Genomic DNA, 14,907 nt, shown 5'->3' with positions numbered 1-14,907 from the left:
ACCCTTGCTGCCGTTATTTTGTAGTTCATATCTAAGACCAGAAGGTGGCGTCATATGTTCATATTGAAACTTGATGCTGAAGCACACTTGGTGATGATGGATGCGGCGTGTATCCATCATGACACCTGGCCCTGCATCCTCACAGCTGAAGAAAACATCACATATTAAAAATAATTAAAAATGACATTGCTGATTATACACGTTTACTCGTTACAACTTGCATTACATTTTCACTCTTTTACTTTTCTTTAACCTGCTCTTCAGTTATCTTGTCTCCCCTCTTCCCCATCACTACAGCTCTCCCTCCCTCCATCCTCCCTCTCATTGAGAACATCGGTCTCTAGAGATAAACCCCGCCCCTGAAACACAGACCACGCCCCTCTGCTTACGGAAGAAAATTCAGTTAAGGTTGCTATAGTAACCATACCCCTCCCTCTCAACCAGGCCAGTACCACTCCCTCTCTGCATCAGGGATGTTGTCTGACACACAAAGTATGAAAACACAACACAGCAACACAAAGAAAGAGAAAGATTTTTTTTAAAAACACACACACGAGAGCCAAGAGTCATTTTCTTTCAAACACTTTCATTATTTTCTCCACATAACTCAAAAACGAAACAGAATAATTCCCAGAAACATAAAGAAACAGAGAAAGAAAGAGAAGGAAAGAAAGAAAGAAAGAAAGAAAGAGGAGAGTCAAACTATAGAGAGAGAGAGCTTGGCATGCTGTAGCATGCTGCAGACTAACAGGGTGGCGCAGGGCATCGTCACCAGGCTGGTGGCATACAGCAGAGCATCTTAAACCTTTATCAGTCTGGGACCCAAATGAAATAAAAATATATTGTTCTGCCTCCCAGGGTGCAGGCACATTAGACTGTACTCTTGTAATGTTGTGGGGGTGGTGGTGATGGTGGTGGGGTGGTGGTGGTGGGGGTGGGACTCCATAAATGAGCCCACAGCCGAGTTTGAGTTCCAATCCATAGTTTGAGAAACACTGTCGGACAGAAAAACAACAGCAGCTCCCTGCCCCCTGGAAGTTGTTACCGATGGCAACGGGCTCAGCCATCCCATCACGTTGAAGGAGGATGCACACACACATGCTCACACACTCCGATGAGCATTCATGTGCACACATGCAAACAAACACAGAAGCCGGTCTGAGAGAGACACACACAGAGAAAAACCTGTGTCTTCACAGGAATATAAAAACGGATAAATTGTGATGGCTATTTATGACTGTACTTTAGTCTGTCTGCCTGTCGGTGAGGGGCTTGGATCAAAGCGGCGAAGCTGAAGAATGGAGGCAGTAAATCCTGACCTTGATCCTGGCCGATGCTTTCTACTTCACTACAACAGACTTGCATCATTTCGCCAAATAGTTTTTTTCATTTCAGGCTGCTTGGAGTATCATCGAGCACCACATGGAGACTCAAACTGGCTCTATTTAAGCACTTAAAAGGCATTTTGACTCTGCTACGTTACCTAGCTTCATGTTCTGAACCAAACAGACTCCTCTACAGACACTGCCACTATCAAAACTTAACATGTCGCATGTGCTTCTGAAGATTTTTTTTCTTCTTTTTCTTTTTTTTTTTGCTTTCAGATTCAATGCACGACTAAGATATTACAGTACATATGCATGCATTGGTGTACTTTTATCAATTTGTGCTACAAAAGCAAGGCAGGTGGCGACTAGTTGTTTTTTTTCTCCGACATCTTGCAAGTATAGTATAAAAGATGTTGTCGCTGTCTTCAGGCTAAGTTTTGAGAGAAGCAGTCGGAGTCACTGATTTATCGACAGGATTTTGTCTTTTAAGCCATATTTGTGGTGTTATGCACGCTTCGATTTATGCAGTATTCCCTCTAAATACATCTGCCAATGGTAGAGTAGGTGCAGGGCTTTGCCAAAGACGGTCTGTCTTGAACTACCACCAACTCAGAGGAAGCTCCATCCTCTGACGGGTGTGTGTGGAGGTGGGAGAGAGTAGGAGGGAGAGACGGGAGAGAGCACAGCTGTCAGATGATGGTGGTAGGCTGGATGTGGATGAGCGGTGACTGTGTCCTCATGAGATGCTCTCGTAAAGTTCATGAACAGCGTGAAAGGCCACTGAGCTACTTGGAGACCACACACGCACACACACACATGCACGCACACGCACGCACGCACACACACACACACACACACACACACACACACACACACACACACACATTGCTAGAAAAGACATTGCAGCTTGATATATATTTAAACACACTCACATTCAGCACAAAAACCCATGTACACACACACATGTACACTGCAAACGTACTGTACTGTATATACAGTGTGCAGAGGTGCACATATTCATGTACGCACACACACACAAACACACACTCTATCTCGCTCCCTACGCAAGATGAAGAATGAGAGGAGACATCAGACATCAGAGTGGTGATGGATGGATGAGTCGGATGCGGTACAAGCAAAAGTGTGTGGCGTGCGCAGTGGTCGTGGACAGGCGCACGCACACACACACACACACACACACACCTTGAACCATCGGTAACAACACCTGGGCCGGCAGAGGAGCCAAAAGGCAGGAGATATATAAAGACGGGTGGAGGATTTACAAAATAAAGAATATATCCATCAACGTATTGTACATGAGAGAAAATGTTAATAAATAAATTATAAGTTACAAATCTGTTGAAAACTATGATTTTAAGATGAAAAAAGTCTGTCTCATCAGTCCTGTCAGCAGACAGTGGAAGCAGACATCTTGCTGTAACGCCAGCTGCATCTCTCATGGCCTGGGAATCAGACCGCTTCAGCCCACTTGAGTCTACATGTGAACTATTGAAGCTCACTTTAGTCCAGTTTCTGGACTGTATTATCTCCCTGTAGTCCAGTCACCTGGACCGGTTTACCCCTCTGTCGTCCACTTCTTTGGTCTATGCACTTCAGCATCTCCTTCAGGACGGCTGGACCAAGCTCAGCCTCGGTTTAGCCCACTTGTGAACCCGAATCTTGGCGGAGGGACTGCGCTGTAGCCCTCCTTGGTCCTCGTCTCCTTTCAGTCGGTCGCAGTCCTCCCGCCAGGAATACGAAGGGGTGGCAGATTCATTGTAATACTCATATGAATGTATAGTTGTTGTAGCATAGATAGGCTGACTCTGAAAGCAGTGCTGTCCTTAAATAAAAAAGTGGATAAACAAAATAGCCACTCCAATGTTGAGCAGGATCACCATGACAACCAGGATAGAGCTGTAGGCCTGCGTGGGAGAGATAGAGAAGATGAGAGAAAGGGGGAAGTGTCAATAATAAGGACACACACACACACACACACACAAACACACAAAGCTGTTTTCATACATGCAGTATATCTAAATGGCATAATACACTATCATACATAATAATCCATTTCCAACTAAAGCAAGATACAACAGCATTAATATGTCAATATGCAGGATAAGAGATTGAGTAGGTGGGAAGGTGCTTGTTTTAAAATAAATTTAAAAGGCCAAACTGTTTTTGTTTTTTTTTAAATATAAAGCTCAATGGCTCTCCTGTATTTTATCAACACATTTATTAGAAAGTGTTAGCCATTAAAGGATTATCTTTAAGGATGAAAAAATGTCTCACTTTTAATGTCACAATCTACGCTTCTCATTGCATAACCGCACGCACATCAATCATAACACTGCTGTCAGGTGAATTGTGGTAACTGTCAGTCCAGCTGCGGGAGGCTCTTTTACTGATTCAGAAAATCCTCCAGCCCTGGGGTTTATAAAACCTCTTCCCAAAAAAATAGTACAAATGAACTCAAACACAAGGGTGTCATGTTGAATACAGTGCTAGGAGGGGGACATTTAAAAAGGGGGGTTTCCACCTGACAGCATCAATTTTCTCTTTGTATTAAAAGAACACTGATAGTAGTTTTAATGTTGCTGTGTGATGTTAAAGCTGGGGACACTTGTCTTGTTGATGATGTTTGAAAGGCGCCTCACAAATCTGCCTACATGACTGACAATATGTACGATGTGTGGTCGCTGTTTCCAGCACATTTTCTATGTTCCTGCATTCATCAAACTTCTAAGAATTATACTTCGAGTTGCTCTAAAAAGCTAATTTAGAAGTCAAAAAGTTATCTGCTGAGTGTTAGCTATAAGACACATTTATCTATCATTCTGTAACATGTATTCTCAGCCAATCACAGAGTTACCATACATGTCCCCCATTGTTCATACTTCAGAAAACTCCTTATATTTCACTCACTCCACTTTAATTTTCTTAAAAAGTTAATTTGATTTGTGTAAAATCTTCTATATCTCCATCATAAATTAACATGTGAAATCAACAGCAATTAAGCATATACAGTATTTATAGTTTATAGGGAAGGAAACTGTAATAGGAAATTGACTGAAATTGAGCAGGTTGACTGAATCACAATGAAGATGCAGGAAAAGTGACACAAACTAAATCAGTGCAACTCTCTTGTGCAGTCGCTTCAACACTTGTTGCCTCTGTCTCTGTACTGCAGGCTCTACTCTTAACCAATCTCCGGAGTTCATTATAATCCTAAATTGTTAGAAATAGTAGGAATTAAATTAAATATCTTTCATTTAACTCCACATATTTACTCTATTTCCTGAATTCAAGCTCAGGTTTGCATTGCTGGTTAAGTATGGACATATTACTATAAATATATATGAATATAAAATTGCAGTGCATTTTTTTTAGTTGTGACGTCTTTTTTATGTAACGTACACTGAATTAGAACAATTATGACACATGCATGCAGAGCAGTGATGAAGGAGCAATTTACGTCTTAAGATAAATGACACAATCCTCCTGGACCGACGGGGAAGCGCGCTTTCTCTGATGAGGTCAAAGGTCAAAGGTCAAAGGTCAAGCTCGGCTGCAGAACAGCAGCCTGGAGCTGGTAGAGAGTCAGTCTTTTTGCTCAGTGACACCTCAGCAGATGCTTGATGACAACGTGGGTCATATGGGTGAAGGACAGTCTCTCTCACCACCTGTCCACTCTGGGTGGATCTAATATATTCACTTATATTATTATTGATGCAGCAGTGTTTAAAACTCCCGCACAAATGCTTTCTACTGTTTGAAAATGAATAATTTTACTGGTTTCAACACACAGTACAGTTTAGTTTTATTAAAGGATTTACCAAAAGAAGAGGTGCAGACGACCTATGGCTTTAATTAAGTCTACTTCTAAAATAACTTTAACAATAGTTGCAGTGGGAGAGGGAAAAAGGGACTCTGTATTCATATTTAGCAGCATTAGTGCAACATTGTTGTAAATGAATCTGTCCAGAGTGGTTGCTGATGAGATTTCTGCTGATCAACAGGGTGATAGGCTTATCACAGATCTGTGTCATAGATGATTATCACAGGTGCATGAAATCCTCTGATAAATGGCCTTTTCTACCTCTATTTAGAAAGAAAATATAGGCTTTATAAAACATGTATTGACACTCATTTAGACAAATTCACACTGAGGTTCTGTAGTTTTTACAGTTCAGCAGTTTATATTTTAGCAATTATGTGTTTCATGCATTGCTCAAAGGAACCACAGTACTGATGGACACCGCTTCATTCCTCCGTAAGGTCTCACTGCTTTCTGCTCATAAACTGGCCTTTTCAGTCTTTTCCTTACAGCTGCTGCCACTGTTGGCTCAACATTAGCTGATCACTTTCTGTCTAATTGGTTCATTTGTGACCAAGCCAAATGAGCTTAATCACTCATAATTAGTATTTTCAATGAGCTGATTATATAAAAACTCTCTTAAAAGAATAGTTTGACATTTTGGGGGATATGCTCATTTGTTTAATCTCTAACAGTGAGATGAAAGTATCAATATCACTGTCATTTAATTGTGAAGCTAAAGCCAGTATTAGATTAGTTTGTAACTCCTCCTAGGGGGACTTTGTTGCTACTAAGCAAATCAGCTGGACAAAAAGAGAGCAAAACTATTTCCCCATTAATTTTGAGGAAATAAAGCACACTCTGTTAAATCTACCGTGTCAGGAGAAAATGATGAGCAGAATGGATGGTTTTCACTTTTTCTACAAAATTTCTGTATGAATTCTTGGTTACTCTTCTGGCTTTTTTTTTTTTTTTTTTTAAAGAAATGCAGCAATTTACCCAATTTTAGGTAATATGCCACTAGCTTTTATGAATCTTATAGTCCATTTACAAAAGGCTATATGTCTGTTTGTCTACAGTGTACTTCTATATTAATCTATTTTCCTCTAGTGATTGGTACAGCACTCTGAAAAGGATATTTTTCTACAATTACTTCTTCAATCCTTAAGTATGTCGGGGTGAACTTGCAGGCTACAACTATTTACTTTTCAAAAGCACATCAACAGAGCAAATGTGTTCCTAATCGTACTGTTGTGAAAAGCTGAAAATGCCCAGAGCACAGAGCAGTACTCTTCTGACATAACAAACATCTACTTGGGTATAATCACGGCACAAATAGTGTGAGCCCCCCCTTTTGGTGTCCTTTTGTCTTTGCTGGAAACCATGAACCACTTTGCTGCTGTTAATCAAGAAACGCAACTTAATCTCTCCACTAGCACACTTGACTCCTACAAACAGTTTTTATAACAGAAAACTGTGCTGAGGATAAAGTGCTGGCAGAAAGAAAAGAAAAGAAAACATGTTTCTGCTTACTGTCATCTCCTGGCAGTCAGACTTACATAGTATCTGTTGTAGAAGGTTAATAGTTTTCCAAGGTTTTATACAGGGTTGCTCACAGTGGCAAATAAGCAGAGAATTATATCCCTGTTGCTCTACTGACATTTAGCTTATTTTAGCTTTTAGAAAACAAGCCCTGCTAAAGTCACTGTATGCTACCTACACAACATCAAATGACCCACAAATTAGCAACTAGCTAATTTTTGAAAGCCTAGCAGCTAATACTGGAGACAACAACAACTGAGCTAAAGAGTGATAATTGGATGTCCAGTTAGCAAGCCTTGATAAAGTCAATATATGCTACCTACCCAATACCAAATGAGCAGAGCTAGCGTAATTATTAGACGTCCAGTCCAATAATTTTATCCAGAGAATTATATCCCTGTTGCTCTACTGACATTTAGCTTATTTTAGCTTTTAGAAAACAAGCCCTGCTAAAGTCACTGTATGCTACCTACACAACATCAAATGACCCACAAATTAGCAACTAGCTAATTTTTGAAAGCCTAGCAGCTAATACTGGAGACAACAACAACTGAGCTAAAGAGTGATTATTGGACGTCCAGTTAGCAGGGCTTGTTTTCTAAAAGCTAACTTTTAGAAAACAAGCCTTGATAAAGTCAATATATGCTACCTGCCCAATACCAAACATTATATCCAGAGAATTATATCCCTGTTGCCCTACTGAGATTTAGCTTATTTCAGCTTTTAGAAAACAAGCCCTGCTAAAGTCACTGTATGCTACCTGCCCAACATCAAATGACCCACAAATTAGCAACTAGCTTGCGAAAGAAATACCTAGCGGAAACCAAAAACAAAGTTAAAGAGTGATTATTGGACGTGAATTCATCTCAAAATAAGGACTTGTTTGCTAAGATGTTAGCTATAGCAATTTATTAAGGCAATGATAGGGTTTGTTGTAGTTTCTCCATCCCCAAGTGAACAAAGACACTTTTATTCTAGCTTTCTGTGCTCATTACAGCAGAGAGAAAGACATTTCTATTATTTTTAATACAGTTAAGCCAGCTATTCTCCTTATAATAACATTGATGTGTGAGGCTATATGCTAGAGTTTTAAATTGGCTTGGATTGGCAGAAAATGTCTGCTAATACTAACTGGTGGGATGCCCAAAGGCTCCATTCTAGGACTACTGTTGTTGAGATTTTAAACGCAACCAGTGAACATTTTTTCAGGAATTGATTTTCATTACATCACAGACCATACATAAGTCGGATAAAAAGTGTTTAAGGTCAGCTCTTTTACGTCAGTGATCAAAGACAGAAGTTCTACTTATTAGAGCCCAAATTCTGAGAGAGAGAATGTTAAAATCCTTGACATAAAACATCAAGCCCCATGCTAGTAAACTTGGTGTGCTTTAGATCCTCATCTGAATTTTGGACCTCATGTACAAAATACCACCAACACTGCCTTTCATCAAGTACTGCAAAAAAGTACAGCCACATCGCTCCCACACAGCTACAGGGAGGCCTATATGTGCTTTTATCACTCGCAGGCTTGACTGCTGAAAGGCTTTCTTTTGTGGCATATCCAAGAAAGCCTTAGACAATCAGACCAGCTGCATGTGTACTGACATGTATCATCAGCACCATCTCTTTGACAATCTAAAGTCACGCGGAGAAGTGGGTTTTTATTAGTTTGTGGCACCTGACAACATTGTTTGCATTTGATATAAAATTCGAAGACACTACTTTATTTCTTAAATTTTTTTTTAGATCTTTGTCATCAAGTTGCTTTATGTTATTATGGGCCATGGCTTAGAGAGAGTAGGGACTGAAAGGCTTGGCCGCCTGGGGACACATCTTACAGAGTTGTTGTTCTCATAAATATGAGCCTCTGGGATGCACAGAGGTTCATTTCTGTGCTCCATGATGATGACTGGGTGATGTCTTTGAGTGGTCACAGAGGTACAATGCTATTTTGGTACAGAGGTTTCATGCTATACTAGATACAGTAAAATAGTCTTTTAATCATTTCTGTATCATGCACTTTTGTATTACAATCTTGCAACAAATAAGTGAAGTTTAATTGATTGACAAGAGGACGACTTGCGTGTAGCGACTATCCTGAACAATTAGCCACTCGGCTGGGTGTGGGGGAAGACATGATTTTGATGTGCTTCAATGAGTAATGTCCAGGCAGTCTTCACTGTTGGGCGAGGTTCCCATTTAATGAAGAAAACACAATTACAATGCAAATAAACTGTGATGATGATATGGTGGCTGGTATATAGTACTCTGATGTTGCTGCTGCCAGTATTAACTGCATGCAATCGGTAAAAGTCGTGCAATCTCCCCATCACCCATGCCAGATTAGACTCCCGGTTGCTCCCGTGCCTATATAGGTTTCACCTGCCCAGACTCTGCACTGTCACACAGTGATAAACTTAATGGAGGATACATATAAATAAACATAAACACCGAGACATAACTACTGGATCCTGTGTGTGTGTGTATGTGTGTACGTGTATGGCAGCACATGTCAGAGCAGCAACAGTGTTCCCATGGTGTTCGCAGCATTCCCTGTGTGTATTTATCTTGAGTGTGATAGTATCTGTGTATGCTGTGAACCTGTGAACCAAATCTCACTTGCTTCTCTGCGGCTGTACACACAGACAGACACACACACACACACACACACACACACACACACACACACACACATACCCCACCTCCACCCACCCCCCGCCCCCCTGTCACTGACACACGCCCGCCGATTGGCCGTCGTTGAAGCAAGGCATAAGCTGTTCCCTAGCAACAGAGCGCTGGTTAACCAATAGGGGGCCGTCTGTGAGGAAGGGGCTAGTTTGCCAATCTGCTGTTACTAAGGTGCAGAGAGGACCGCTGGGTTTCTCCGCCTGTATATCTGTGTGTGTGTGTGTGTGTGTGTGTGTGTGTGTGTGTGTGTGTGTGTGTGTGTGTGTGTGTGTGTGTTGAAGGCTTCATGTCCTCATGTAATTGGAGGTAGCAGCCAATAAACTAATATATCATCAACTTCATTCACTGCACCAGAGTCATCACACTGCTGCAGACAAATCTGTATTGAAGTGAACAACTTGTGTGTGGAGTGAGGAACTGTATTTATTAGTGTGTGTGTGTGTGTGTGTGTGTGTGTGTGTGTGTGTGTGTGTGTGTGTATGTGTGTATAGAGAGGGGGAGAGAGAGAGATAGAGCTCGTACTCATAATGTGCCAAGTGCATGTTTGTAGTATACAATTGTACGATGTGCAGTTTCCACTTCTTCTGCATCTCCTGTTGGTTTCATTAGCTAATGCTGCTACCGTATTATCATCCAGGATTAGCGTGTTTGGAGCTGTCTACCAGCCTGAGTCAAGACGCAGCCAAAAAATTATATTATAACCGGCGTAATCCCTCTGCTTGCTCATAGTACAAAAAAATCTTTCTTTATTTCACAAGGTTAAACCTTGTGCCTCTCCCCCAGGATTATCTTAATATGTGGGATAACATTGTGTTATGTCACTGGGGATGGGATGTATCTTCATGACAGTGGGCAACAAATCCTTTTAGTCAAATCAATGTGTGGCAGTGACATGACAGATATGAGCAATGCAGCATACAGTTGCTGACACGTCTCATATTAAGGGCAAACGGAGCTGTGTAGAAATGTAAGGAAATGTATTCGAAAATATATTCATGCATAAAGACGGTGACAACCTGTCCACACACTTATGTGTAATTTTGCTCTGGTGCTGTTTTTTATGGTTTCAGTGCCTTCTCATTGTGGAAGATAACAATATTTTAGACAACAGTGTGCTTCCAACTTTTTTCAACATAACGATTCATGCACAAAGCAAGTCCTTTAATAAATGTTTTGGTGTAGAAGGATAAACTGGAATGCAGACTGTAAGCCACATCCTATCACCCAACATCAGTGTTGGACTTCACTAATGCTCCTGTGTAAAATTTCGCCACTGTGGGACTAATTAAAGGAATATCTCATCTGAATGAGAGCAAATCACTGCTCCAAAATCTGGTAGAATATAACCTAGAAGTGTGGTGGCTGTTATGGCAGCATACTAATGCTCAAGGTTTTGGAATGACATGTTCAACAATCACATGTGGGAGTACTGTTAGGAGCGTCCATCATCGCTGAGAAAATTTCAAGGTGGGCATGTTGGTTTTTGCAGCCCTCTCACTCCATTTATTAAAGAAAATGTCTGGTTTTCAATCCTATTCCTCTCTTAATTGTATTTGTTTTTGTCCACTTCAGTTATTATAATAATTTGCTGCAATTGTGGAGATACGGCAATGCGGCAACTCTATTAGAGATCATTTTACAATGGTTCATTAGGCTTCGCATCACAAACGATGAGACAGTTTTGAAACAAGACCTCCGTTTAACTGCATTCATGTTGTTTGCCCCAGTGGACCCCATCCAACCTTAGCCATATCTATGAAAATAAACCAAAAACAGATTTCTTTTAGACACTGAGCTATTACCTAATTATGTGTAAAGCTGAACCAAAACAAATGAACAAACAAATGAAAAAAAACGCTGACTTAGGCAGTTTATGTTGCAGATATTTGCCGCTGTGTGTATTAAATAAGGTTTCACTGCACATTTGTCAGTGTGACGCTTGAGTTCATCACTGTCACCTGATCCTCTGATCAGGCCCAGCTCCTGCTGCATATCTGGCACATTACAAGGCACTGTGATGCTGATTTCTATTGACAGTGTTTATATTCTTCTGTTTTCAATCAGACCTCACTTAGGGATCTATTATCGTTTCATAAAAATTAAAGTATTTACATTACACCTCTTATACAACAAATATATTGTTAAAATGTTAAAAAGTCTTACTGAATGTTTTGAAAACCACCTCTCTGAGTTAATGCGGTCTCAATTCTCCTCTTTGAAATATTCCAGCAGGTAATTTAATAAAGATGTAAAGATCAGATATCAGAATTTCTTCAGAATTCATAAAATAAGAGCCTACAGCTGTGCTATTAGCTCTGTTGGGCTGCACTCACACACAGCAGTGCTTTGAGCTGAATGGTAAAGTCACTATGCTGACATGCTGGTGTGTTTAGCAGGTACAATGTTCAATGCCTTAACCATTTTAATTTAGCATGATGGTGCTGACACTTGAAATTAGCATCTATAAAAAAAATCTAGTTGCTTAGATTGGATTGGTTCATCTATAAAAAAAAAAAAATGAACATGAGCTGCTAACAATGCAGTTGAGACTGAATGGAATCAATCCGATCTTCAGGTTATATTCTATCAGTCACATGAATGAAGAAAAGAGAGGTTGAGATTAACAACGCCTAACAATAGTTAGATTTGGGGTTTTTTAATATTACATAAAATATACTTTATGGCTCAGTTTTACAGCAATACTGAGGTGATGGCTGTAAGGGGCTGTGAGGGGGTTTACTGTTTTGGCAGCTTATAGCAAAAAAAAAAACATACCTACTTCAGTTGAAAACATCATTATGGTTTAGTTATATTTAAAATGTGATGTAATCAACATATAAAAAAAGGAACTTCCCTGGAATAAATTCAGTGACCCTCAGAAAATTGCTTATTGACCTTCTCCGCAGAGAGGTGTCAGAGGTCAGACTCAGCTACAGAACAGCAGCCCTGCAGCTGATAAGGATTCAGTGTCTTAGTGGGCATTCAGACAGAAAACAGAATGCATTAAAATATTGTTGTGTTGTGGTAAAAGTTGAACCAGCTCCAACTTTTTTTCCCAGACATCTGCACTGACACCGCTACAGTGCTACCAACAAGAGTATAGCCTACCATTAAATGCTTCATTAAACAGGCAGGATATTTAACAGTTTATATGCTAGTTCATCATATCTGATAGGCAAGCCTGGTTATTTATTTATTTATTTCTACCTTACACATTAGCATTAAAATATACTGAAAGATTTACAGCAGCAAAAAGGCAACTCTGCACATATCTAAATTGAAATTGAGGTGTTTATCCACAGTGGCTGGTGAGGTGGAGATAATGATGATGTGTTTGAAGAGGATAAAGAAGCTGTGAAGAGTCCCTTATTAATGCTGTATAAAAGACACTTTGCTCCTAAATTTCAATTCCAATCTGAAGGTCATTTGTGCAGGCTTGTGTTGAGACACTGTTACCAGTTTTGTGAGACACAATTTTCCCTATGTGCAGCTTAAACCTTGTCTGTCAAAGTTGGGTGAGGGTTTTGTTTGTGAGAGGTTGCTGTAAGAGTCTTACCGAGTTGCCTTTGGTCTGCATGAGGCCGAGGTCCTGCTGATCTGGCGTAATGGGGGAGGACTTCAGAGGGGGGGAGAGGGTGAGGTCCCGACGTAGAGGCCGGGAATCCATCTTCTCCCCTGGTCTGTCCAGCTTGTGCGCTGAGTCTTTACCCCCCTCCCTCCCCTCTTTCCCCTCTCTCCCTTCCCTCCCATCACGGTTCTTGTGCCTCTGTCGCTGCACGGTGTTCGAACGCCCCTCTCCTTGAGCATGACTGTGCCCTTGTTTCTCTTCCCCGTGCCCATGGGGCTTGTGGGTAGTGGAGTCTCTGGGCTGTAAAGGCTTCATCTCCATCTCGTAGTTGCTGATTTTCTCCTCATCCTGCTCCAGCAGCCGGCCTCCCCTACCGTGCACGCCCCTGTGCGCGGACGTCCAAGATGCAGATGAGGACGACTCTGTCCACCTGTCTCCCCTGGCCTGTCTGTGATTGGAGGAGCTGTGCTCCCTAGACTTGTGATTGGAGGAGCTGTGTTTGTGTCCGTTGGTCCGGCTCGCTCCTCGTCCACCTCCTGCTTTGGACAGCATCCCTTTCCTCTTGTCCTCGGTCCAGCTGTTAGCCCGCGAGTACTCCCCCTTCCCTCCTCTGCCATCTTCCGCTCCCGCGCCGCCTCCCTCCATCAACACCTGGATCTCCGTCTGCCCTCCTCCCCCCCCACCTTTCTCACCCCTTTCTGCCGCCTCTTTCGCCTTGTCCCCGTGGTCGACGGCGGTCTGCCGGTGGAAACGGGCACTCTTGCTGCGCTGGGCTGGCCGCGCGGGGGGAGGTGGGGTGTGAGGTGGTGAGGAAGAAGGGGGACTGAGGTCAGGGGTGGCGTTTGAGGGGTCGTCCGAGCCTGTGCTCTTCACATACAGGTCGGGGCTGTCTGCGGTGCCAGCGCTACTCGACAAACCCTCACCCTCCACCTCACTGGACACCTGACGTTTCGGGCGCTGCACCTCCATGCCTGAAATAGATGGATGACATCAGAAAGATGACATTTAGGGAGGAGGTGAGATGAAGAAGATAAAAATGTACAGTGCACCCTGTTCACCTACTGGTTTAGATGCATAACTGTAACAATCACAGTTCGTTTCCAGCAGCTGACCTTTTATTGCATGTCATACCCTATCACTCTCTCTCTCTGTCATTTCCTGTCAACTCTCTCGCTATCGAATAAAGGCATAAAATGCTCCAAAATAAATACAAAAAGAAGAAAAATATACATTAGCAGGCTATAATGCACTGTGATAGGGGCTCAAGATTAGATTAGATCAACTAATGGAAAATGGACAGAGCCGTCAGTAACCAAAAGCCCAGAAAAACATGTCCTGCAAATAAATAGACTTAAGCCTAAAGTAGCCTAAAAATGAAGAAGAGGAGGTTGCAATATAAATTAATTATGAGTGTGTGTGTGTGTGTGTGTGTGTGTGTGTGTGTGTGTGTGTGTGTGTGTGTGTGTGTGTGTGTGTGTGTGTGTGTGTGTGTGTGTGTGTGTGTGTGTGTGTGTGTGTGGTGGTGGTGGGGCAAAAAGGTAGATCAACTACATCTTAAGTTGCATAGCTGGGTATATTGAGATATTTCAAAAGGTTAAGTGTTAAATATCAAAACAAAAGCTATCTTTGTGGTGTAATGATTTGATTTCAAGAAAGAATGAATCTGAAATGAGAAAAAGTTGTTTTTTTTTAAACCCCATCCTGCAACACTCTCCCTACTACCCTCCCTCCACCAAAAAAAAAAAAAGACTTAGAATTGCCCTTCTGCGCTGACCCCCTCAAAGGCCCTAATCATTTTGACACGGTCCCTTAGTTTTAATCTGTGAACAGACACAAGGGGAACAGCCGGGTGGAGGATTGTACATATCAACACAGACATGTTGCCAAATGTCAGCGCTGATGCTTGTTGACATAGACGTCCTCACAACAACATGGAGGGAGTTTTTTTAGCTGCGTGA

The 14,907-nt window shown here is 41.6% G+C and overlaps 1 protein-coding gene across 2 annotated transcripts in view; it reads right to left on the bottom strand.

The window, feature by feature from the left end:
* Positions 1-3,172: 3,172 nt before the first annotated feature.
* The window catches only part of jph3b (junctophilin 3b), a 44,428-nt gene continuing 32,693 nt past the window's right edge, over positions 3,173-14,907 (bottom strand). For both annotated transcript variants that reach the window (XM_062420994.1, XM_062420995.1), the window contains 2 exons: positions 12,938-13,920; positions 3,173-3,253 (listed from right to left, as the gene is read on the bottom strand). In XM_062420994.1, coding sequence (XP_062276978.1) covers positions 3,173-3,253; positions 12,938-13,920 — 1,064 coding nt within the window. The remainder of the gene's footprint in view (positions 3,254-12,937; positions 13,921-14,907) is intronic.

Source organism: Scomber scombrus, chromosome 6 (genome assembly GCF_963691925.1).
Source record: "Scomber scombrus chromosome 6, fScoSco1.1, whole genome shotgun sequence".
In the NCBI taxonomy this organism is placed as follows: domain Eukaryota; kingdom Metazoa; phylum Chordata; class Actinopteri; order Scombriformes; family Scombridae; genus Scomber; species Scomber scombrus.
This window is presented reverse-complemented; position numbering and strand designations above follow the sequence as displayed.